Source organism: Fringilla coelebs (assembly GCF_963513975.1).
Source record: "Fringilla coelebs genome assembly, chromosome: 17".
NCBI lineage: Eukaryota > Metazoa > Chordata > Aves > Passeriformes > Fringillidae > Fringilla > Fringilla coelebs.
Window position 1 is genome coordinate 9,815,306 of NC_140043.1, and position 25,973 is coordinate 9,841,278.

A 25,973-nucleotide genomic window follows, 5' to 3' on the forward strand; every position below is an offset into this window, starting at 1 on the left:
AAGCACAGCTTCAGGAAGAGCCTCAGCCAACAGCAAGGTTTGGTTTTGCATGCTGCTGTCACCATTACACCTCAGCTGTCTGACAGCCCAGCAGCAGCTCAGAAGTGCCCCAAGGCAAGAACCATCTTTGCTGCTTTCAGGGAGATGCTTGTGGCAGATGGATATTTCAGAGTGCTGCCTGCCTTTTCAGAGTCTCTACCTCTGGCTGTTTGACACCACCTTTATCTGCAGCCAGCTGTCCTTCATCCAGGTGTTCCCTTTGGCTGAGCTCAGGGGGAGCACGGGGGTGTGGAGTGGGATCACCTGTGGGCTGCCATTTGAGTGGGTCCTGGTGTGCCTTTACAGCCCCTTCCTGATCCATCTTCAGTGATGAATGGAAATAGGAACCCTGTGGAGGTGAACAGGAGTGAAAATCAGTGAGAGAGAGAGAGAGAAACTGGATTTATGGTTTGGAATGCAATCCCAGCATTGCCTCTGGCTTGGTCCATTGATTGGGAGCAGCTACCACTGCCTTCCCATGATCTCCCTTTGCAGGATGGATCAGCAATCAGAGCTGATTCCTATGGGTTCAGCTAAAGAATTTTCACTGAAATCCAGCTGTTTTATATATATATATATATATATTGATTTTTATCAAATTTTGTTTTGGCAACATAAGTCTTTTCTGTAGAATTAAAATTGGAACTTGACCCTTTTGGGCAGGAAACAGCAGCTTCAGCTCAAGTGCTGTTAGTGTAAAAATATTACAGTGCCTTCCAAGGAAAAAATAAAATACATAATTTGATCATGAAATTTGTCCAGAAACACTTCTGCTGTCCTTCAGTCAGCTCTGGTATCTCTTTTGCAACTTGTTTTGAGTTGTCTGAAGGAACAGCAAGCTAGCTATTATTTGAGTGACATTGGGTGAGGTTTCAGCCATGTGAGCACAGCCTGTGGTGTGTAGAGAAGAATATGAGAATATTTTAAGCTGACCATTTAAGAAATTTACTTAGGTAAAAAGTGGTTTCCTTCAGCTAAGCCAGTCATGGATGAAATCATGTCTGTGAAAGGCAGTTTAAAACTGCAGTGGTGCAAAAAATCCTCATCAAAACTTGGTAAATTCTCTGAGAATGTTGAAGGTGTTTTGCAAGCCTTGGGACAAACTATAAATTTGTGTCAGAATCTAATCTGAATTCTTGTGGCAAGCTTGTGAACTCGGAGTTTATAATGGAAATAGGGATGTAACAGATTCTTAACCATATCAAGACCAGCAGGTGTTGCTATAATATATTAAATGCTGTGGAGCCATCAAATAAGCTGCACTTGAGCATTAGTTCAATATTTTCTTAAACCAAATTGTTATATGCTAGGAAAATGTAATGCTGTGAGTGATTTGCAATAAGAATCCTACTGAAATAATCAAAGCACTGGAAAATTTCAGATTCTGAGCTGCTTCTGCTGAGTGACTTAGAGAGTTTTGCTTGAGATCTCATCCTGCACCTAGGCATTATTTGTGCTTAAGAATCCAGTAATGTAGGAAATAACAAAATCCTGTACATATTTCCATACTTGGAAGAGATGACACTGCAGAAACTTGTGGCATCATCTTCGAGGGATAAGATTAGATGATAATGAAACTCCAGTTTAGGTTTTTTCTGCTCAACACAGGTCTCACAGGCGATCCTCAAAAGACCAGGGGAGAAGAGAATTCCTCTAGGACAGAAACACATCATCTCAGAGAAACTGCACCCTCAGGGGCCTTGCAGAAGGTAGGCAGCAGGAGGGTCAGAAGCAGGACCAGCACTGGAGAATTTATATCTCAGGAAATCCTGAGCAGGACTCATCAAGTTTCAATGAAGTCAGGGAGGTTGTAACCTTTGCTAGATTTTCGAGTTGGCAGGTCCTGAAACCAAGAAGGAGGGATGAAAGGAGAAAAATTCCCAGCACTGGGATACATGCTATGGTATGCAGCCCTCTAAGTGAGATGGGTGTATCTTTTTGTATAAAAGGAGGATTGCTGTGAACATGAATGGAGAAGCTGTTGAAAGCTGTTTAATGCCTGTAGGTATTGAGATTAAAGAGTTAATGGTTTTGACCTGAGAGATTATCAACTTAGACTAGACATAAAGAAAAAATATATTCTGGTAAAATGCTGTCATAAGTTGCCCAGAGAGGTGGTGGATGCCCCATCCCTGGAAACATTTGAGGTCAGCTCGGACAGGGCTCTGAGGAACCTGATCTAGTTGAAGATGGCCCTGCTCATTGCAGGGGGCTTGGAGCAGATGGGCTTTTAAACATTTCTGCTAACCTAAACTAGTTTATGAGTCTATATTTCTACGGATGCTTAGCAAGAACTTCTCTTGCCTGTGCATATGGTCCCAACCATGTCATTTCCACGCAGGACCCCAAACCAGTGCCGTGCTCGGGCTGTTGGCAAACCCCCGGAGCTGAGCGCGTTACCAGCCCTCCCTCTTGCTGGGAGCGTGCGAACTTATTTCATCTCTTCTCCACCGCTGAGCCGGCTGGGGCATCACCTCCCCCCCGGGGCTGCCCCGCAGCCAAGGCCACCTGGGTGCTGCGGCCCTCGGGAGCCGCCCGCGGGCCGGACGGGCTCTCTCCAGGTGGGCAGCGGCGCTAAGATGGCCCCTGGCGGTTCGGCGGGGCCGCTGGGCAGGGCGCGGAGCGGGGCGGGCGCGGCTCCGCCGTGTGCATGTAGATGAGATCCCCCGGAGCACGTCACTCCGCACCGGCGCTCTGCGTTTGGGGCGGCGGACAGCGAGCGAGGGCGGGCGAGCGGGAGCCGCCAGAGGAGCAGCAGGAGGAGGAGGAGGAGGAAGAGGAGGAGGAGGAGGCTCGGCGGAGCAGCAGCGCTCGGCCCCGCTCCATGCCGCCCTGCCCGCCGCGGCGCGGGCCCCGCGGGGCGACGGCGGGCGCGGGGCGGGGAGCGGCGCGGCGGTGCTGAAGGACAGCTCCGCTCTCCGCGGCTCCGCTCCCGTTCGCTCCGCTCCTCCTGGCTCCGCTCCCGTTCGCTCCGCTCCCCCTGGCTCTTCTCCCCCTGGCTCCGCTGCCTTCGGCTCCGCTCCCCCCGGCTCCGCTCCGCGCCCCGGGCGCGCCCCTCGCCGGGTGGCCGCGGGGCCGCCGCTCGCCGCGCCTGGATGCGCCCCCCGCCACCGCGCCCGCGGCTCCCATGGCGGTGGCACGGAAAATCAAAACTTTGTTGACGGTGAACATCTTGGTCTTCGTGGGCATCATCCTCTTCTCCGTGTACTGCAGGATCCAGGACCGCTCCCAGGAGCTGGTGCAGATCGTCCGGAGCGCGGACCGCCGCGCCAGGAGCCGCGGCGCCAAGGTGGGCAGCCTGGCCGACAGGGAGTCCATCCTGCAGCGCCTGGACCACCTGGAGGAAGTGGTCTACAACCAGCTCAATGGTACGAGGGGCGGGGAGGGGATGTCCTGTGCGCCGGGAGGGGGCTGCAGGATGGGCAAGAGCCCCCAGGTGTCCCCCCGCTGGGGAGGGGAGCCCGGGCACTGCTCGCACCGACCCAGAGCTGAAGTGCTGAAAACCCAGGGCGAGAGGTGATGTGGGGCTGTGCTGGAGGGGTTTGTCGAGCCTCCCACCACCACCCTGCCTCTCTGCCAACTCTTGGTCCAAAGTCAGGACTTCCTCAATGGATGCAAAGTTCAGGAGGCTGCAGTTCAGCCTTCCAGAGGAAGTCCTTACAAACTGTACCCAGTTTTACTGTTTGCCTGGATATATTAATTCTGCATAGGAAGTTGTTTGTATAGCATATACAGTGTTAGATTATAGCTGGAAGTCATACACTTGGTTTCAGAGTTACTTTAAAAACATTCTGCTGAGTTCTTACATTGTGCACTATTAATGGTCTGTTTAAACATAGCACCCATATGTTTCCTTAATGATTTTGCCATTTAAATTTGTTATTGTCATTGATGAGGAGGGGAAGCATCCACCAGCTCATTTTATGACTTACCATTCTAATTCATCAGCCTCTAAAAATATTGCTAGGTAAGCAGAGAACCCTTCCATGGTAGTTAAAACAGGCTAAGCCATCAAAGTTGTTATAGGACAGATAACATTTCATATAGAAACTAATTCTTCAAAATGACTGCATTTGTATTTGCATGGATTTGTAAAGTTCTAAGTGTGAGACATCAAAGAAATAAGTATGTGGTTAAATACAGCAGTGTTTTGGACAAGAAAAAGCTGAAGGAGTGAGCTTTGCATGAGATTATAATATAAATGTAACATTTAGTGTTTCCCAGCAAATAAAATGTTCAGTGTAAATATGTTTAATATGTGCTTCTAGGCTGCTTGTGGAAATCTTACTGGTAACATTGATTTAAGAAATGCTACTGTAGCCTCAAAATGCAGACAAATAGGAGGGTTAGCATAAAGTATGTTTCCTGTTACTACTTTGTGAATGAATGTATAAATCTAAGTAAGTTGGGCTGTTATGGTAATATGCAGTTTGTGGCAGCAAGTGTTAGGGAACAGGCATCCCCTCACGCTCTACTCTGGATGAACAGGGCAGGGAGAGGGGGAACCTGGAGTGGGGTGTTAGTCCCAAACCCAGACATTCAGGAATTAGAGAGAAAGTGTCAACAGCTGTGCTTTCTGACCATATTTTGGAACAGTTTTGATTTTCCTCTTAAATCCTTGGTGAATTCCACCAAGCCGCAAAGTTCACAAACTAAATTAGATTTCTCTGCAAGACATATCCATTCCAGCTCAATGAATGGGAGTTTTGCTCCAAATAGACTTGTTCTTGGTGCTCTTCACAGGGGAGACTTTGGGATGGATTTCCCTGTTCTGTGTTCATCTCAGCACAGCATCCCCTGGAGAATCAGCAGAGTCCTTACCGTGCTAGGCAGGCACCATGGCATGCAAGGACTGGAAGTTCTCTGTAAAGCATGTCTCTTTTTTGGAGCTGTTTTCTTCATCTTCCTTAATTCCATTTATTGGATATGGATCTTCATGGTGAAATTACTTGAACTTAGTGTTCCATTGCTTCTTCAGGTCATATCAAACACTGCAGACAGTTTTCCTTCCCAGGAAGTTCTTACACAGGAAAATACAGAAAGTTTTTCAAGCTGAGCTGTTAAAATTTCCTATTTATTTCTCCTTAATTTTTCTCTGACGTGATTGTTGAGTTCCTTATTATTACACAGTGGTACATTAACATAGAATGATGATGAAAGAATTAATCTGAAAAAAACCCTTTTTCCCCCCATCATGTTTCAACAAAAGGAAAAAGTCCTAAGAAATTAGGAGATGGTCCACTGAAATCATCAGAGCTGCATTACTGTAAGTGAAATCAGGACCAAGCATCTGTGTTTGGGTTTAGCTGGCTGCTGTTCTGTTTGCAATGCCATGACTCATTATTGGTGTCATTAATGGGCACCAGTGGGATCCAGGGGAGCCTGTCTGACAGGGCTGTGCTGTGTCACACAGCAGGGAGGGTTCTGTGCTCTGCAGCTCTGCAGCTTCACCTCAGGGCTGAGCCAGGCTCCTCAGCCCTGCACATGCTGCCTGATCACAAGGTTAGGGAGCTCACTGAGGCTGTCTGGGACGGCACTTTTTCAGGAGGTGGGTCAAAGTCTCTTCTATGTGGAGAGACAGACACGGGTAGGCAGGTTTTATTCAGGAGGAATACGAGTTCCCTGCATACCCAGCACCTCTCAAAAACTCCAGGAGGATGAGTCCAGCTCAATGCTATCATTGCAGCAGGTCAGCCCAGCCCAGGACTTGAGTTTTCTGCTCTTCATCCTTTCTCTGTGAGATCAGCAAATTTAGAGCTACCTATTAAGTATATTTTTGGTAATATCTCAGTGTTCTTTTATTTTATTTTTCTCTTCTATTCAGATGAGACCTGAACTCTTAAAACTTACTTGGATTTTCTAGGGACTCTGTTGATGATCCAGTGCAAAAAAAAAGCCACTCTGTGAGAGATCAGCCTTGCAGCTGCACAGAATTTTGTTTCTGTCACACGTATTTGTTTACATACAATCAAGGAAATGTTATGTAGAACTGTGTACCTTCTGCAAGGAAAAGAAGCCCAGTAACATTACAAATGTACAAAGAGGCAACCCAAAACTGATCACTTGAGAACTCATTAACTTTTCAGTCTGAATGAAAGCAGTGAGTGCATTGCCTGTGGAGGTGTGTGCAGAACACAGAGGACCATGGATGAAATTCAGGACAAAGCTGGTCCTTGCCATTATCTTTGGCAGAACAAGAGTTTTTAGAACAGGATGAATGAGAATTGCCATGATCCCTGCAGAGTCGTGCAGACATCCACCCAAACAATTGTTTTCATTTGGCTCCTGCTCTGGTTTTTGATCAACTTGGGAAAAATAGTATTTCTGAAAGCTTTCTTTTCCCTCAGCTGCTGCTGGGTTTGGTGGAACTAAATGAACAGAGCATGTAAAGGGAAAGGAAAGCAATGAAACGTGTCAGTGGAATTTTCTTGGTGAGGCTTTGTATTACCTCCTGGTGTTTGACCTTGGGTACAATGTTTATTTTGAAAAACAGAGTTATTATAGACCTAGCTGAGCAATCTATATATGTTATTTTTTTATTATTTTTGCTATGGTACTGCTATTGATGGATATATTTTATTGTCATTCAGCACAGAACTCATACCAGCTAGACTTGGTAGCAATTCATTAAATGTCATAATGATAATACCTTAGTATTTTCTTCCTTTGCCTTTACTTTTTTTGTAAAGGGGAAAAATTAAAAAATAATTGAATTGACTGAATTTTTCCCCCTAATCAGTTTTGCATCTAAGTCTGTTGCTAATGATTCACCATAAAGGATAAAGAATTTTTGATGCCCCAAGTAGAGCATAACCTTCCATGCCAAAAGCAACTGAAGGTCAGACTACAATTTCAGTCTAATTGCCTTTTTCCCTTTTCACTGTCTCTTTCCAGTAATACACAACAATCAATACAGCATGTAATTAGATTTCATTCAATCTGCAAAGATTTAGAGAGCTTTCATCTTCTCATTATGTATTCTCACATCATGTCTTCCTACCCATGTCTTCTACACTAGACCCCTTTGACCTGTTCTATTTTAGATGTGGAGGGATGAGTTGGGAGTACTCCCTTGAATTTGACAGGTTATCATTTGTTACACATCATAATTTGATTTTGGTCTCTTTGGGAAGATTAAATGCAATAGCAATTTCCAGTGTGATAAATGGGGTTTACATTACATATGCATTTCATGGAGGAGGCTGGGGGAGAAAAGTGGACAATTCACATAACTGCAGCACAGAGGCTTAAAATGATGGAAACAGCAGGTCCTGGGTGCAGAGTAGTGATTCCTGCTGACTGGAACTCCTGATTTTTAGAGTGCACTGGAAGCCAAGTGATTGCATTTAAAATTCAGCCTGGCAATCTGCATAGGTAAAAGTCACAGTAGTATTTTTTAAAGAGCAGTTTATTCTTCATAAGCTTTGGGCTGGTTGAAAATGGATCCAAATTTCCAAGTTTGAAAGTAAGGGTTGGGAATTGGCTGGAAGAGATTCATGTGAATGTCCACATCACATGTCCACACTGTCAAAAAGAAGTTTTTACAGCTGGCAGCTGAAGAGCAGTTCCTTGGGAGAGCAGAGAGGTAAAGCCACACATGCACAGGTCACATTTAGTGTGGCTGCAGCCTTGTACCAATGAAACTGCACCTTCTCATACCCACACCTTTTATAACTGCTTCTATTTTGTGTGTTTATGGTCTGCTGCTAACATACATCTGGCAAAATTAACACCTAAATATCTCCAGAAATACCAGGTCACTTGTGGCCTCTGCTCTCAGCCATGTGGCTCCCTTCTGATAATGGTCTTTTCTTCATGTGGTCTCATTTTTAGGACATTTTTAAAGAAGAGCAAGGTTGGTTCTCATGAAGGCATAAGGGAAAAATGCTAATTTGTTTTTGGTTTTGGTTTTGGTTTTGGTTTAGGCTGCCCTTTCTTGTTTACTACACGGTGTTCTCTGTAGTGCTGGGTCATTTTCTCAAGCTTGGCTTACCCAATGCAGGCCTGACCTTCTGTATTGCAAAGTGATGGTCAAGTCCACCAGACCAATTTTCCCATCACACTTGTTTTGGTTGTGTTAGTATGGATTTATGCAGCTGAGGGAACTCACAATCAGTGCTTTCAGGAAGGTCAGGGTTTTATTCCCCAAAAAAACAGAAGGAAAATGTAATGAGCCAATATTTGGATAGCCCCTATATAAATATAAGGTAATATTTGAAATAGAATTACTCTATTTGGGTGCTATAGGAAGAGAAGTTCTAAAAGTTTAGTTAAAAAAGAGGGCAGCTCTCTTTTGTCAAACAGACAAAATTGCACAAGCTCTGAAAAATATTGACAAATACAAAAAAATATGTCTCCATTCCAGCAGCACATCAGTGATTTTAAAGTCTTTCCCTGTACTCTGTGTTTCATATAGTGGTAACTATTTTTTATGTAATGTTTCTGCTTTTTGCCTTTGTAGCTGGGAAGAAAGTGTATTTTGACAGGAAAAAAAAAATCATGTGGTAATTTTATCATTGACTCATTTGTGTGGAACTTGAATCATTTGTACCATATGAGATTAAAAGCAATGTTTACAGAGGCAGAAAGGAAACCTTTGCCTGATGTTGGTTTTGTTGCCTTTTCCAGCTGTATTCTGGTTCGGTATCTTTCCATTTCTTTGTACATTTAGCTGGAATTGGAAAAGCAAATATGGGTCTGTCATCTTCCCAGAGAGGAGCTGCAGTGTGCTGGCTGCACACCTATAGCCACTGCACAGGTTTAGAGGATTAGAAAACCTGGCTTTAGCTTAATGCCCTTGATAAAGAGAGGTGAAGCTGCCTTTGAGTTTAGGGAGATTTATTGTTTGTTTGTTTGATCTTTTAGTAAATGAAGGCAGGTAGCAGTTGAACCAGGAGCATCATTTTGGAATGAGATTCCAGACACTGAATGTGTGGCATTTATCCAAGGAAATACTAAGATTTATGGAAGGAAGGGAAATAAATGAGTCATGTTTAGCAAATCTGCCTTTTTTTTTAATGCTTCTCTCTAACTTTACTAATGGGCACTCAGTTTCTCTTTCTCAGCATACTTGGCATACTTTTTTATTATTGTTGCTGTTTGTGGGGTTTTTCTTGGTAGTCATTACCATCATTTAGTTTTAGCCAGCACACTGAAGGACAGAAAAAAGAAAAAGTAGAAAATGAAAGGAGCTTGTGATGTTCTGGATAACAGGAAGGAAGAGAGCCAGTGACAGCAGAGCAGCTTCCAACCTTGTTGGAGTCCTATTGATCAAAACTGTCCTCTGAAATAAGACACCTCCAGTTCCTGAGAGAGCAAGCCAGAGAAACCCTCCCAGTGACCCAAAGTCATCTTCTCCTGAGAGCACAGAGCTAAACCAGCCAAATGCTGACTGGATGTGTCTGCTTTTCCTAAAACCCATGGCTGTGGTGCCATGCCTGTGAATATCTGAAAGCTTCACAGGTGGAGGCAAAACCCATTTCTAGGACAGCAGGGCAGGTGCAAACAGATTTAAAACTGTCTTTCTGCCCTAGAATTTCTATTCTTTCAGGTGTTTTGGAATATCCAGGTTCTCCAGACAGTTTTGAAGACAAGATACAGCACAACTGGCACTTACTGCTCACACAGCAAGTCCTGTAGGAGATTAAAAGAGTGTTAGGGCATCTCCTGAGCCAAGGTTTCTTGACTTACTCAACAGAAGGCAGCAATGATTCAAGTTGGTCTAGGGCCCTCTGATTTAGCTGGGGTTATTTTGAGTTTAAACACGTGGTAGTGCTGCTGGGGATAAAGGTGACAGCCTTGGTTCTGTTGGTTATTTCTCAGTTTGATCTGTTGGGCTTTCAAATCCTTATTTCTTGAAGTGGCATCTCACCCCTGATCTGGCATAGGTCCAGATGGAGCAAGCTGTGATATCCCCAGCTGTAGATATCCAAGGACTTCTGTAGATATCCAAGGAAGTGGTGTTTTGGAGCTGAGCTCTGCTCTCTTATCCCTCTGGTCTGATGCTCGCCTCCCACAGTGAGGAAGGGGACTCTGCAGTTCTTCACCCTAACTTTTATTTCACCTGGTTTAGCCCAGCTGGACTCCTTCCTGTGCATGGAAAGAGTCCAGCAGCACATTTTGTGGGAAACCCAGTGGAATGGGTGCTCCAGAGGAGCTCTCACACCATTCCCTGCCCCTCTCACTGCTCTTGTCAGGCCATTTCATTTCTGAACAATTCTGTGTTGGTGTTTCATTTACTTGGATAGCTTCTTCTGAGGGATCTTCTCACAAACCAAGGATGTGCCTGAGGCCATGAATTGTTTTGCATCCCTGTTGAGGGCAAAATGCAGCAGAAATGGGCTGGTCTTGAGAATCCCTGACAAATGGTGAAAGGTCTAATTTTTTTTTTTTTTTGTTGGTTTATTTTTTTTCTTGTGATGTGTCCTTGATTACTGGCTCTGAAGGAGAGTCTGAGGGCAGCAGCAGGGTAGGGAGCTGAGGAGACAATGGAGTGATTCTGCTTTGTCATCACGCGCAGCGTGGACGCAGAGTTCTCTTGGGGGCTGAAGAGTTGTTGAAGTAAATGAGCAAAACGTTTCTGGAGAAGGTGAGAATATAGATTTCTGAATATCTTAAGCCTTGTATCACCTCCCATGGAGCCATTCTCTGGAAGCACTTTCGCTTGCCACCGGTCTGATTTATACTTTTAATACATGAGCTGTAATTTGCATGTCATCCTGGGAGAGTGGGCAATGAGGAAGAAAACTAAACCAAGGCAAAGGTTTTTAAAAGAGCTTCTGTTTTAGTAGCTGGCTGCTACTTGAAAATGGCTCTGTCAGGCAGAGATTATGGATGCCAAAGTACTACAGGAGAGCGTTACCTGTTTCACAGCACAGCGTTTGGAATCCCAGTGCCTGGAATCACATTGAAATAACCCACATTTGGTGGGTGAGGATACAGAGGAACATGCTTGGCTTCTGGGATTCTTTAGGGTGCATTTGCTCCAGTCTCAGCCTCCTGGGCTGCAGGTTAGAGCCACAAGCCCAAGAGGCTGCTGCAAGAGCAGCCCCTGCAGAAGGGCACAGCGCTGGCACAAGCCCTGCTCTGCCCCAGCAGGCTCCTTCCCCTGGGCAAAGCCCAGACAGCTCTGTGCAAAGGAGCTGTGGGGCACAGGATTGACAGCACAGAGCTGCCTGGTCTCTCTGGGCTCCCAGTGCGTGGCTGGGTTCTGTTCCTGTTGGAATTGCCACGTCTGGGGTTGAGTCAGCAGTTGTGTTCAGCTGGGGATCCCAGCCAGGTGCCAAAGTGGCACTGATTCCTGAGCAGAGCGCAGATGCTGCCAGCCCTGCTGTGCTGTGGCAGTGTGGGGGTGACAGACACAGGGTGACTGCCTCAAGCAGGGTTTTATCACTGCAGCAATGATTCAAATTCTCCTCAGCTCCCCCGTGCGCTCCGTCCTGTAGAAATCAGTTGCCTAAATTAATCTTTGCTATTGATCCAGAGGCATCAGCACAGCCAGGGGTTATCAGTACAGTAACTCCAGTAGTAAATTTGGCCAAGTGAAGGCATTTTTGCCCCAGGATGAGTTTGGTAGCTGTGATGATGTGTATGTAGTACAAAGGATGGAACCTTGCTGTGTCCCTGTGCAGAATGGTTGAGAACAGGACCCTTCCTCCTGGGAGGTTTTGGAAGGATTCCTCTTCCTAGTAGAGATCTGGTGAACTTTGTATTTTTTTTTTGCCTCTGACTCCTAATCCTGGAGGCTCTTGTTGCTTCTGTGTTTGTGCTGTTTGGCTCCAGTTTGCATTTTGCCAAAAGAAGTTCTCAGAGCAGGTCAGATTAGCACTTCATGGTGCCTGTACTGCCCGTGGTACTGCGGGGCCATTTGCACAGGAAAAGGGGGTTTGTTGCACAGCATTTTGTTTCTCTTGGAAGATATCCATGAAGACAACTGGAAAGCCCTTTCCTGCAATACTTCCTGCTACTTCTTCTTCTTTTTTTTTTTTTCTTTTTTTTCCCCCTCAAGCATTTTTGGTGGGGTGGTAGGGTTAATTGGTTGTTTTTCATTTGGATTTTTTATGCTGGTTTTGTATTTTATTTGGCAATGGGGCCTTACTGCCCTTTTAGAAATTGAGTTTATTTTTTTCTACAGCTCTCATATGCCTCTAGGATGAACAGCTTTTGTAAATAAAAATGTATTTTTTGTTATATTAACTCATTTTCAAGCGAGCCTTGTGTTGTAGCAAAGATTGGTGGTATTCTTTCCCGTGCATGCTGAACTGAAGGCAGTGATAAGACTAAAAATATCCCCAATTGAAACAGCATTGTATAACCCAAAGGTTAGTTCTCCTCAGCATGAAATTTGCAGTTGCTCTATGGGTTCCTCGTAAGACAGATTTCTGGTCATGCAGCCATGTGTGAAATGAGCTGCAAAGTTCTGTTTCTGCAAGACTCAGCCCCACTGGTGGCTGCCAGGAGCAGAATTCAGCTGGTGGCCAAGGCTGGCACCCATGGCTCTGCTGAGAGCTGGGGGTGAGTGCTGGCTGGGGTACCAGAGCAGGGACCAGGCGCTCTTCACACCTCTCACAGGAAAAACAGATTTTCCAGCCCAGAGCTGTTAATGCTAAAACCTGCTGATGGATTGCAGGTGGCTCCCTGTAACAGATGGGAGTGGGGCATGAGGGGAGAGAGAGCTGAGCCTCTTGGAGATATTACACAGCCTAATGCTGAGCTGCCCAGCTGCTGAAAGAGTTGGTGCTTTCAATTTTCACAAGCAATGAGTGGGTTTGGGGTGGAAAAATGGGTAGTTGGGTGGTTTGGGTGTGAGCCTGTTCAAGCCCTGGGTTTGGAAACCACTTTTTTTAGTTAGTTCTGTTGCAAAATTTGTGTGTCACCTGGAGAGTCCCCAGGAGCCAGGTCTGTGGATTTAGGCTGTTGACTTTCCAAAACCATCACAGGGATGTGGGCAGCCAAGTTCTCCACTGGAGCCACCTTTCTTCCAGGTGGCCAGTCCTTCCTACCACTCTTTAATGAACTTCTGCATCTGCCAGAAGTTGCAGCTTTCTCAGCAGTTGAAAAATGCCTTTTGTTTATTCCCTGCTAGTATCACAAGGAGCAGTGAAAATGCTTGCAGGTATTAATTACAAATGTCACACATTTCTTCAATTTAACATTTGGCAAACTCACTCAACACATCCTTCAGGGTGGGGGGTGCTCCTTTAAAAGGCACAGACGTGACCATGGCAGCACCTGCACTGAACATTTCACCCTCAGCTATTCCTGCTCTGAATACACAAACCCAATAATCTTTGATTTTAGACCTGTGCCAGCATGGTGCTCCTCCTGAAATAGATCCATCTGGCTCTGCGCGTTTCCATTCAACAGAAAATTAATTCTGGAAGGGAAGTGCCTTTTCTAATGCCTGCATCCAGTGGGGTTGTATGCAAAACCTTCTGTTTCCTGAAAGAGGCAGCTTGGTATGGGTCCCACATTCCCAGCTACATCCCCTTTCCAGGCCCACATAACTCAAAGCCAGGCTGCAGAGAGCCCTCTCAGATGAGATCATGGAAGGAAGAATTTCTTCTGTGATTCATTCTGGACCTGATCTGCCTAATAACTGGATTCTTTGTCTCCCTCTTTCTGTCACTCATTAAAAAGTTCACAAAGTGAGAATTTCCAGTTCTTTGCACAATGAGAAGAGTGAACAAAAGATGATCATAAATGGAGGAGAAATATTTATGAGGGAACAAAGACCTGGCCCTAACTTTGAAGCTGGGATGGAGCATCCCAGCGTGCCAGGGGCCACGGGCTGAGTGATGCAGCCCTCAGAGAAGGAGATGATCATTGCAGAAAGATTTTTGCATATGCTACAGGACTCCTTGTTTAGGCATCTCTCAGCCTTCAATCAGCCTGACAAGAAGCTGGAGCACAAATGGAGTCAAAGAGACCCAGTGGAGCCTGTGGAAGAATGAGGCCAGTGTGAAATTTTCCGTATCACAGTCGATGGAAGGGCTCATCAGGTCAGGGTTTGTGCCCAACTCACGGCAGAGCTGTTCTGGCCCTAAGGAGAGGTGGAGCTCCCCATGGCAGCAGCACATGATATTGTGATATTGTGATATTGTCAATCAATGGTGTGTTTAACAGGTCACTCTGGGACAGCCATACCACAGTCTGACAGTGCATCTTCACTTGGAGTGTTGATGGTTTTTTGTGGAGCAGTTTCAGGAGAGAAAAGCTCTCGTGGGGCTTCCTTATGGCATGGAGTAGCAAAGTCAGAACCAGGCCCAGAGGAGAGGACAGCTCAGGCAGGATCAGCACCAATTAGACGTGACTAGGCTGAGACACACTGTACTGTCAAAAAGCAAAATGATATTGCAGGGTGGAAATTCATTTTGGAAGCAGAAATCAGTGTATGATCTCCTGGTTTTGTCCCTGGAAGAAGATGCCTCTAATCTGTTTGATGGGTGATATTGCATGCCTGTGGCTCCTCGGTGCCTCAGCATATGGTTGTGAAACTAGGAGTTGATTATTTTCCAAAGTATTTTGACAGATGCTGAACTGACAGATTCCCTGTTAAAAAGAGAGAGAGAGGTTTTGTTTGCTCCTCTGCTCATGAGGCTTTGTGGATTTTTGGATGATACTTTGCTTTATATTCCTTTCAAAGGTGGGGAGGGAAAAGCACTCCTCCCATAAGAAATCAGAAGGATTAATTTTTTATTAATTCCAGGGGAAAGAGGCAGAGCTGCATGGAGTGGTGTGTCCTGCTGTCAGGGTGCCTCACCTCCAAGCCTGTGTTCTCCCCTTCCAAGGGTAGCAGTGCTAATCCAGCAAGTCAGGCATTTCCATGTGATTTTTCTGTAATATGGAATAGTTTTAAATGGGATCCTCATTATTTCATTAGGAATCCCCTAAAATCTGTGACCAGAAAACACACTCTTCTATCACTTACCCTGGTTCTCATCATTGCCACTAACCCCTGACAAGAAGCAGAGTGTGTGAGCTCACAGAAATGAGAACTGGGGACAGAAGGGGTCAAGAAAATATTTTAAGCTGCTGAAATCCAGGTCCCAGTCCCCTGGCCTGCATTTCCAGGGGGGTGTGCTGGGCTCCTTATCTAAGGTGATAGCTCATCTCTCTGCTCCCCTGATCCCCTCCCCTTATCTGTGTCCTCAGGTTTACTGTGTGATATAGTTAATTAGTGGTGTATATAACAGCCAGGCATCCAACAGACCTGGACACCCAGTAATTAACACATTTAGTCCTAAAAGTATGTGTTCACCTCCTTGAATAGCAAAACCAAGAAAACTCAATTTCTTGTGGGTTGGAAACCCACAAGTGAATTCTTGGGTGGTCTCTGAGAGCTCCAACAGGTCTCTCGTGTTTGATCTTTCTCCAAACCTCTTCTCTCAGCAGGCACATTTTAATGGCACTTTCTTCCCAGATGTCAGCTTCTGTGACACTCACAGAAATGCAATTTTTGGAGACCTCTGACTGTCTGCCAGGCTTTGGCTGAAGTTAGAAGCAGTCCTTGAAATCTAACAAGCAGAGTGAAGGGAGAGTATGGAGAGGGAAGCAGACTGATAGACAAATGGAGACAGCATGATCCCACAAAATGGTTTTTCTTAGCAAACCAGGCTAAAAATCATATTGGTGACAAATGGGATTTTTACTTATTTAAACACAATCATGAAAATTAAGTTCTGAGCTTTTAAAGGAACCAGACTCAGATGTCCACATGGAACTTCTTTGCTTGCTCTGTTAATTGGCAATATGTTAGCACAAGCGGTTTTTTTCTCTTCTTTCCTGCTTATTGCAGTTAATAACTACGGCAGCATGACATTTCCCTGACACCACCAGTACTGCAGGAGAGCCTGCCTTATTTTCATCCTGCTGAAATGGCAGACTGGGGTCCCACTAGCCTGTCTCAGTGCCTTTCAGCAGAGTGAATAATTAAATTATGAGCGAGCAGAGCAGCGATGCCAGTGCCCTGTGCTCAGCAGCGTGACGCACATCCTGCTGCTCATCCCATCCCATCCCATCCCATCCCATCCCAGGGCTCAGCCCTGCGTTTCCCTGGCCCCACTTGGTGCTGGGATGCTCTTGCTGCTCAGGAGCAATGTGGGTGTGAGCTGCAGTTTGAATGTGACCGGAGAGCGCGTCTGCTCTGTGTCCTTGAGGAGTGATGAGCCCCAGCTGTAAACTCAGAACTCGGGTTGCTGAAATTCAAATTTTGATTCATACCAGTCTCTCCACTGAAGGATGATCTTCTGCTGTATAAAGGCACCTTCTATCACTGTCTTCATTTCTCTCTTTACTGTGTAATTTAACACCTCATAATGTAGTCGTAAGTACAAACCGGAGACACATCAGGGGACAGGGACATTCATTCTTTCATGGAATTTTGGCATAAAGGAGAGGAAAGCTTGAAGAAAAATTGAGTCTCAAAACTTGAGTTCCTTTTTACATTGCCTTGGTGAAAAACAGATAAGCACTGTTGCAGTCAGTGGTATTAGGAAGGTAAATTGAAGAAGGTTGATTCCACAACTGCAAAAACTTGGCCACTGTCTTTATATATGATCTGAATTCTATATATGTGTGGTAATTTAAACGTGCTCTGTAGGTAGATCAAAGCAGCACATTGTTGCCAAATGCATCCTGTCTTCTTCCAGGCAAACCCAGGGGTCCTGCTGTGGGTTTGTCAGGGCCCAAATCAGCCCTAGGTCACAGTCAATTCCTACAAATACCCACATGCAATGAAGCCAATCTTGTTAATAATGAAATAGTTATTATAGGAGAGCTGGTTTTTACAGTGCCTGTAATAGTAGATTGTAGCTTTCCCGCTCCTGGATGTCTGAGTCAATTTATCTTTATATCAACAATAAACCAGAAAGGGCAGAAATCAAAGTAAGCAATGTTTTTATTACCGCTTTTAAATAAAACATTGTGCCAATACTTTTCCCCTAACATTACATCTTTATTTTCTCAAATTTATTGGCAATTGCTATTTATCTTCATTTCTCCTTTGTTTTGCAAAGCTATCTCATCCTTTGATTTGCTTCCCCCAGAGAATGTGGTACCTAATTCTTTTTATTTGTCCTTGATAAATCCCTGATTAATTGTATGTTATAAGCTATCCATGCAACATCGTGTCTTTCATTTCCAAATAGGCTTTCTTTTATGACTATAAAGAGCTGAAGCTTTCCTTTCTAGAGCCAAAACCAAATCCAGACTCAACATTTCTTTTAACAATAGCAAGGCACTTCAGAACCAAGTAAGATTCTCAGCACTGTGGAATCTCCTTCTATTCCCTCTTTGTTAGCAGGAGAGACTCAGACCTTTAGCTGGGCACATCCTCTAGCAGATAGATCTGTTATAAATGTGGCTGTCACTTCATCTCATCAATTAGAAGGACTCTGCAGAATAACAAACTTCATCCATTTTAGCCTCAAATATGCCATAATTTGTTAATTTGCAAGCATTTCTGTTTGGGTGCTAGGTTCAGGGCTGTCTTTTTGCTGTTTAAAATGTGTCCTGTATTTGTTTTTGAGCTGACTTGTCCTGCTGGTAGGAAATTAAATCATGCACACATTAAGAGGTTGATGGAAGGAGGCATTGCAGCCTGGCATTGACAGGCAAGGCACAGCTGTGGTGTATGTTGACATGAGATACGAAAATAAAGGGAAGGCAGGAAAGAGGAGGAAAAGCAGAGAGCCAAAAGCCAAGCTCCCTGAGAGGTGTCAAAGATGTGGCTGAGAGAGAAGAATACAAAGACAGGTCAAGAAAAATACACAGATCTGCAGATCTGAAATAGACAGTCTGTCAGGAAAATGAGTATGTTTTGAAACCAATGTGCAATGATGCAAAAAAAAAAAAAAAGTATGTCACTCTCAGAGCTTTTAAGGCAATACCACACTGAAAGGAAAGGGGAGGAATCAAGGCTCACTCTGGCTCCTGAGAAAACCAATATCCAAATTAACTGTTTTTCAAGAGATTGGGTGGAAGTATTTGAAATCTCTCACCCTCAATAGCAGCTGATGTCTTCTCCCACCTGTTCCAAGGAGAAACGTCTGATGATGAGTTGGAGAGGCAGCAGATAGAGAACCAGCCCTGCTCTGACAAACCCAGGGACATTCTCAGATCATTTCATTCTCTGATGCCAAAAGGAAGAGCAGGCAGTGGCTCTTGGAGCACAGAAGGAGAGCAGTGGCTGTGGCCAGCAGCTCTGGAGTTGTTAACATTGGCTCTTTATTGTGGTTGCACTGCCAGAGGTGAACTCAGTGAGTAATTTCACGGGAGTGGAAGATGGAGATCCACTTTCAAGCACAATGTGACTCCGAGTTCCAGCAGCTCCCATGTCTGGGTTTAATGCTGCCATCCTCTGCTGTGCAAAATGAGCTGAACAACCAGGAGCTTTTCAGCCATACAAATAGCAAAGTGTTCTATATGACTTTGTTGTTGGGAAAGCTATCTGTGTGATTATGTTAGTTTAATTTAATAGCAGGCTGTTTAGGTAAATGAGCAGGGAGGCATATGAGTGTCTGCAAATAATGTGGAGCATGATTGCAAAATGATGCTGCAGGAGATGGGCTTGTCTGGCCCTTGTCAGGGCTCTCCAAACACCCTTGAGCAGGAGAGAAGAATCTTCCTTAACCTTGGACAAAATCCCTCTGAGACAGAGACCCGAGGGTGAACCCTGGGCAGGAATTTGGCAGGTAGGGCAATGTCAGATGTGGCAGAGCCTTTGATGAGTTTGGACTTTATTATCAGCACAATGGAGTCTAGAACAGTATGAACTTGCATAGGACCTGAAATTAGATTGTTGGGTTTTTTTTAGTCTCTTGTGTTTAAAGCTTTTTCTCTTTTTTCCCTTTTGGAACCTACGCCTGTGGGATTGACTGCTGTAGTGGAGCTGGTCTGAGAATAGAGCAGTCAGGGACTTCTCATCTAGAATGGCACCAGAAGTCAAAGGGGTGTTTTTAGTGATTAGAGGTGTGCAGTCAGCTCTGTAGGGTCAAGGAAATGTCACTGCATCCAGCAGCAGCTTTCCAGCTGTGGCTCCATCCCGTCAGAGCTTGGGTCACAACTCCCTTCCCACCACGGTCCACTGCTTCCTTTCCCCACCTTGGATTAACACAAGCAAACTCCTTGCTTTTCAAAAGATATTTTACTCATTTATGAAATTAAAACCCTTTAACTTGGCTGAACCAGCTTGTTCCTGAATCTAATTAAACACCATGCACCATCTCTTGCACCATGGAGCTTTTCAAGGAGAAGTCGCTCTCCCTTCCTCTAGAATGGCTCTGTTATTGTTTTAATGATCACTTTACCCAGGAGTTTTCACCTCTGTTTCCCTGGAAAAATTAAAGGAAATCTAATATATTGATACAGATGATCCATTTCATGTGAGTTGGTGACACTCTGACCGTGACAGTAGCAGAGAATTCATTGCTGCAGGAGCCCATTGAATCTAATATTAGTGGCTGGGCTTTTAAAGGACACTGGGTAGTTTTATGCCCTGTTTCTACCTGTCTGAGTTAAGATAATGAGGGTAATCTAATATTATGCTTCAGGGCTTTAGTTACCTGCCTATGGGGTTCAGAGGGAGCTCTGCTTCCAGGGACTGAGCAGAGTTTAATTGGCCAAGTGCTTTATCGTTTGTGTTTCATTTCCTCTGAAGCCTCAGGTATTGGCCACTGCCAGAGGACAGGTGCCAAACTGATGACACTCAGATTTTGTCTCCTTTTAATATCAGTGGGCTGCCGGGCAGATACACCAACATTTCAGCTCCTCCCCCCCAACTCCAGGTTTATGCCATCACCAGAGGAGTTTTCTGGCTTTCCTCCAAAGCCCTGAAGAGAAAAATACATTTTGTGTTTCACCAGCAAAAACCACAAGTCATCTGGGATTTAAAAACTTCTAGAAGGATCGTGGCATCTGTTATTTATTTTGAGATAACGGAACGATCTTTCTCTGTGAATGAACTTTTTGATCATTGAAAGGAAAATTTAAAAAAAAAAAATCAGTCACACATATAATTTAAAATTATGCATCTGGGATAGGGGCTTTTAATTTTGCCTCTCAAAATGTATCCTTATATAGCTCTTCCTTGCTCAAGGAGGAAATCTATTTTGTTTATATCAAGTTTCTGGCAAAACTCTGGCACCTCTCTTATTATCTGTAAATCTGGGATCAGTGTCCTACCTCACAAATGTGCTTTTATCTTCATCTCCAGTGGACTGTACACCTGCTATTTCTTGGTCCTTCCAGTCCTCAATCTGTTTATCTCCTCCTGAATTATCTGTTGTAATTAGAATACATTTTCTCATCTCAAGGGGTAACCAGCTCCAAATGAGTGTTCTATAAAAGCAATTACTTTTGATATTAGATATCTGTACATAAAAACACAGTATTTCTTCCAATTAAAAAGCACTAATGAATTTTGTGTCTGGAGAGGCAGTAGCCTACGCAGTGCTGCAGTTTCTGCGAAGCCAAGAACAAAAGATGAGGCAACTGTAAGAGGGCAGTGGTGTGTGTGCTGCACCACTGAACAGCAGATTCAGAGAGAACATGGCTCTGCAAGGACATCCTGTTCCTTTTTGTCCCCAGCAGGCCTTTTGTCAACACTGATGAACCAGATCCCTCTCCACCTTGTGCCAAGATGACTAACACAGCTTGTCCTGCTGCGCCTGTCTTCTACACCTCAGTCTTTTTATTTCCTCTCCTCTTCCTCAAAGCATTGAGTCTTGCATTTGGCATGGGGCAGCTTTGCCAGAGGTGGCCTCCTTCCCTCCACAGACACAGAACTGCCACCTTTCATCATCTCAAAATGACCTGAATGACTAGGGAGCTTTCATCAGAAGCTATTCTACAAAAAGGATCATTTCAGAAATACCTTGACCTTGTTATATTGTCTTCATGTCTTCTTTCTTCATTATCTTCCTTGCATCTGGTTCTTATCTTTTATGATGGTGAGTTCTTTGGCCTGGGATTTGTCTCTTTGGGCTCATGTAGCATCTGCTGCAGTGGTATCCTGAGTCTGGACTACATACCATGGAAACTCTAAGGAAAAAAAACTGTTCTGGCCAAATCCTGTCCTGGTAGGAGTTACCATGGAGGATTTAAGGATTAAAGCATCAATATGGTGGGAGCAGAGTGTGTAGGATGGAAAAAGGGTCAGCTTCCAGCCCAGCTGCTGAGAACAGCCCAGGGCATCTTCATGGAATTTTCCATAAAATGTATTTTGAGCATTTGACAGATATGCACATGTTGTGTCTCAGGGTGCTCTCTGCAACCTGGAAAAGTCCCTGTTTTGAAGAAGGAACATATGGCAAAGGGTTGGATATTAGTCCTCATTGCAGATAATCCAGATAATTTCCCAGGCTCCTGGCTCTGCTCTCTCTGCCTGACTGGCTGCTGGGGTGGGAAAGGAGCAGCCCCCCTGCAGGCAGAGCTGCCAAATCACTTCATCCCTTCCCCATCATTCACCTGCTCTCAGATGGATATCTTCTAGCATTGCCTCTCATCTGGGCACCAAGACTGAGAAATGCTGTCTCAGGCTTTCCACTGGGGTCTGGAGATGAGGTGAAGCTACAAAACCACTGCCCCTCCTGTTTCTAGAGACAAAAAGTTGCAGATCAAGTGCTCCAGCTTTACAAGCTGCTGTACTTTTGTCCTTTTCAAGCCATCAGCTGCAGGATGCTGTTTGTCTTCTCTCTGATAAATCTGCAGAGATACTTGAGGCTGATACCAGGCACCAGGGGACATAAACTTCTCAAGCAAGGATGCAGCTAACTTGAGTACAACTATAAAAAAATAAGACTGTGTTTTGGGTTTCAGATAAATGGAACTGCTCGAGTCACTTAAATTAGATGGGGTTTTGTTTGTTGCTCTCCAATTTCCAAAAGTTGGAGCTTGTATCCCTGTGGGATGTGATTTGCTGAATGTTGCTGTATGTAAAATAAATCTCCTCCACATTCAGCATTCCTTCCAGCTCAGAAAGTGAGCACCTTTTGATATGGGCAAAATTCAGATCAGTTCTCTGGGCAGCAAACCTTACATATTATGTAAGCTTGCTTCAGGGTCATGGTGAGAGAAACTGATCTGGGATATGGAAAGTTGGGATATGCAGAAATTAAGGGCCAGGCTCTGTTTAACATTTAGATTGAATCATGAGCTAGACACCAGCAACTCCCCATGCTGCCTGCTGCTGTTTGCAAAGTTGGCTGAAACGCTGTCAAATAGTGAAATAGTTCCAAATAAGATTTCTTTTTTCCCTGCATATTGTTGATCCTCGTGCTTGCAACAGAAAAATGCTTTTAGTTTTCAGGTTTAATATTGGTGCAGTGAAATGCCAGTGCATTCACTGAATTTATGCCAGTGGGGCTGTGTGTGAGAGAAAAGGGTCTGCTTAAACCAGGGAGACTTTCTCTGGTGTGAGTGTGTTCTTTTAGAAATCATCAGCTAATAGTTATTTTTAGGGATCACTAAAATGAAGTTATGAACAGCTGGTGGGCTGAGACCTTTAGTTTAGTGTTGAATGGCTCACCTGTATTGCACTTTTCCTTCTCCTCCTCCAACCAGCTGCTGTTCTTGTGCACCTGCTTCACTCTGAGATGCAGCTCCTGGAGGAGGGAGATCAGTGCTTCACTCCATGCCTGCAGATATGCCATTCTTTGAGGCTCTAACATTCAGCTGAAGTTTCTAGCTGCAACAGAACAAGATCACAAAATTAGCACAATACAGTAATTCAAGGTGGAAGCATTGGGGCTGATTCAATAGTTGCAACTGCTCTAATTCCTGCCTCTAAACAGGTGGGTTTATGTAAAAATAGCTTAAAAAGGCATTGGGAGCTGAGTCTTGTTTAAGCTGTTACTGAAGCCATTCCAGAACCTCTGAACCTTTTTCTTTTCTTTGCAAAGCTGTAACTGGAAATGCTGAAAGTCAGCTTTGTCAATCTATGTGGAGTTTCTATTGTCCCTTATTCTTTTTTTTTTTTTTTAATTAAGCTATGATCCAAAGATTTTTATTGCTTTGCATGGTATGCAGTGGTATTTTCAGGTGAGAAATAATAATTGGAGAAGGAAGGAAACAACTGTTTTCTGATGAGTTTTATGTTTCCTCTTCAAGTGTTTCAGGAGTCACAGGCAGAATTGCTGGCTGACTGTGTCAGGGTTTTTGACCTACGCCAGGTGTTTTAGAAGGAAATGTTTTATCCCCTCCTTTTAAGGTGCTAGAGACTGAAACACTTTTCTGCAGCTATTCAAATGTGCAGATAATGTAAATGTATATAATATATAAAGCTCAGAAGTCTGGCCTTGAAGCCCTTCTCAAGCTGGGGCTGAGACAGACCAGCAAGGGCATTTTGGAGATTTTGCAGCCGTTCTCTCAGTGTTCTGACATCCTATTATTCTTTTCAATCACTTATTTTTATTTTGATTTGTCAGAAGTTTAATTTTGTCTGAGAACCTTGGCTGAAGCTGATTTACAGCTGCCTGTAATTGTGTTGCAAATAAGGAAAAAATGATAGCAAAATAATCACAGCCATAATCTGATCTAGATTTTACCATAGTTTCTCATATAAATCTCCTTAGTACTTCTCCCATTGTGACAGGGTTTATGATGAAAAATAGAGGATCTCTTTTCTTCCTAGAAAATGATGCATCCTGTGGAGTAATTAATCTGGTTAAGGAATTAAGGCTGGCTTGTTCTTGTCTCCATTCTCCCAACAATTTCTGTCCTACACAGAAATGTCTACAGTGAGAGCAATAAATTTGAAATGAATGAGAGACACTAATTATTTGTGACTTCATTGTCATCTGCAGCTTGGAACACTCTATGACCATTCCCAGTGTATCAGCTGCAGATATTTTTAGTCTGGAAAATTTAAAGAAAAGACAGCTTGAAAAATACCTGCCTAGAGTTAGGGTTAGGATTACGCCTGGGGCTTCGGGTTAAGCAAACTAAAAGGCCCAGAGCTCCGGGCACACTGCAGCTGCAAAGGGCATCCCAGGGGCATCGCAAAACTGCCACAACCTGGCCTCCTCGAGGGCTTTCTCCTTGGCACCTGCCCTAACCCTAGGCCGATTGCCTGCCCTGCCTAGGGTTAGGGTTAGGGTTAGGGTTAGGGTTAGGGTTCCGCAAACTAAAAGGCCCAGAGCTCCGGGCACACTGCAGCTGCAAAGGGCATCCCAGGGCCATCGCAAAACTGCCACAACCTGGCCTCCTCGAGGCCTTTCTCCTTGGCACCTGCCCTAACCCTAGGCCGATTGCCTGCCCTGCCTAGGGTTAGGGTTAGGGTTAGGGTTAGGGTTAGGGTTCCGCAAACTAAAAGGCCCAGAGCTCCGGGCACACTGCAGCTGCAAAGGGCATCCCAGGGGCATCGCAAAACTGCCACAACCTGGCCTCCTCGAGGCCTTTCTCCTTGGCACCTGCCCTAACCCTAGGCCGATTGCCTGCCCTGCCTAGGGTTAGGGTTAGGGTTAGGGTTAGGGTTCGGGTTAGGGTTCCGCAAACTAAATGGCCCAGAGCTCCGGGCACACTGCAGCTGCAAAGGGCATCCCAGGGGCATCGCAAAACTGCCACAACCTGGCCTCCTCGAGGCCTTTGTCCTTGGCACCTGCCCTAACCCTAGGCCGATTGCCTGCCCTGCCTAGGGTTAGGGTTAGGGTTAGGGTTAGGGTTCGGGTTAGGGTTAGGGTTCCGCAAACTAAAAGGCCCAGAGCTCTGGGCACACTGCAGTTTCAAAGGGCATCCCAGGGGCATCGCAAAACTGCCAAAACCTGGCCTCCTCGAGGGCTTTCTCCTTGGCACCTGCCCTAACCCTAGGCCGATTGCCTGCCCTGCCTAGGGTTAGGGTTAGGGTTAGGGTTAGGGTTCCGCAAACTAAAAGGCCCAGAGCTCCGGGCACACTGCAGCTGCAAAGGGCATCCCAGGGGCATCGCTATAACTGCCTCAACCTGGCCTCCTCGAGGCCTTTCTCCTTGGCACCTGCCCTAACCCTAGGCCGATTGCCGGCTCTGCCTAGGGTTAGGGTTAGGGTTAGGGTTCCGCAAACTAAAAGGCCCAGAGCTCCGGGCACACTGCAGCTGCAAAGGGCATCCCAGGGGCATCGCAAAACTGCCACAACCTGGCCTCCTCGAGGCCTTTCTCCTTGGCACCTGCCCTAACCCTAGGCCGATTGCCTGCCCTGCCTAGGGTTAGGGTTAGGGTTAGGGTTAGGGTTCCGCAAACTAAAAGGCCCAGAGCTCCGGGCACACTGCAGCTGCAAAGGGCATCCCAGGGGCATCGCTATAACTGCCACAACCTGGCCTCCTCGAGGCCTTTCTCCTTGGCACCTGCCCTAACCCTAGGCCGATTGCCTGCTCTGCCTAGGGTTAGGGTTAGGGTTAGGGTTAGGGTTAGGGTTCCGCAAACTAAAAGGCCCAGAGCTGCGGGCACACTGCAGCTGCAAAGGGCATCCCAGGGGCATCGCAAAACTGCCACAACCTGGCCTCCTCGAGGCCTTTCTCCTTGGCACCTGCCCTAACCCTAGGCCGATTGCCTGCCCTGCCTAGGGTTAGGGTTAGGGTTAGGGTTAGGGTTAGGGTTCCGCAAACTAAAAGGCCCAGAGCTCCGGGCACACTGCAGCTGCAAAGGGCATCCCAGGGGCATCGCAAAACTGCCACAACCTGGCCTCCTCGAGGCCTTTCTCCTTGGCACCTGCCCTAACCCTAGGCCGATTGCCTGCCCTGCCTAGGGTTAGGGTTAGGGTTAGGGTTAGGGTTAGGGTTAGGGTTCCGCAAACTAAAAGGCCCAGAGCTCCGGGCACACTGCAGCTGCAAAGGGCATCCCAGGGGCATCGCAAAACTGCCACAACCTGGCCTCCTCGAGGCCTTTCTCCTTGGCACCTGCCCTAACCCTAGGCCGATTGCCTGCCCTGCCTAGGGTTAGGGTTAGGGTTAGGGTTAGGGTTCCGC

At 45.5% G+C, this 25,973-nt stretch overlaps 1 protein-coding gene across 1 annotated transcript in view; it reads left to right on the forward strand.

Annotated features, from left to right (window-relative positions):
• Window positions 1-3,166: 3,166 nt before the first annotated feature.
• The window catches only part of GALNT9 (polypeptide N-acetylgalactosaminyltransferase 9), a gene marked incomplete at both ends in the record, with an annotated part of 191,833 nt that continues 169,026 nt past the window's right edge, over window positions 3,167-25,973 (forward strand). Inside the window, one exon of the mRNA XM_084217225.1 lies at window positions 3,167-3,407. Within this exon, the coding sequence (XP_084073351.1) occupies window positions 3,167-3,407 (241 nt within the window). The remainder of the gene's footprint in view (window positions 3,408-25,973) is intronic.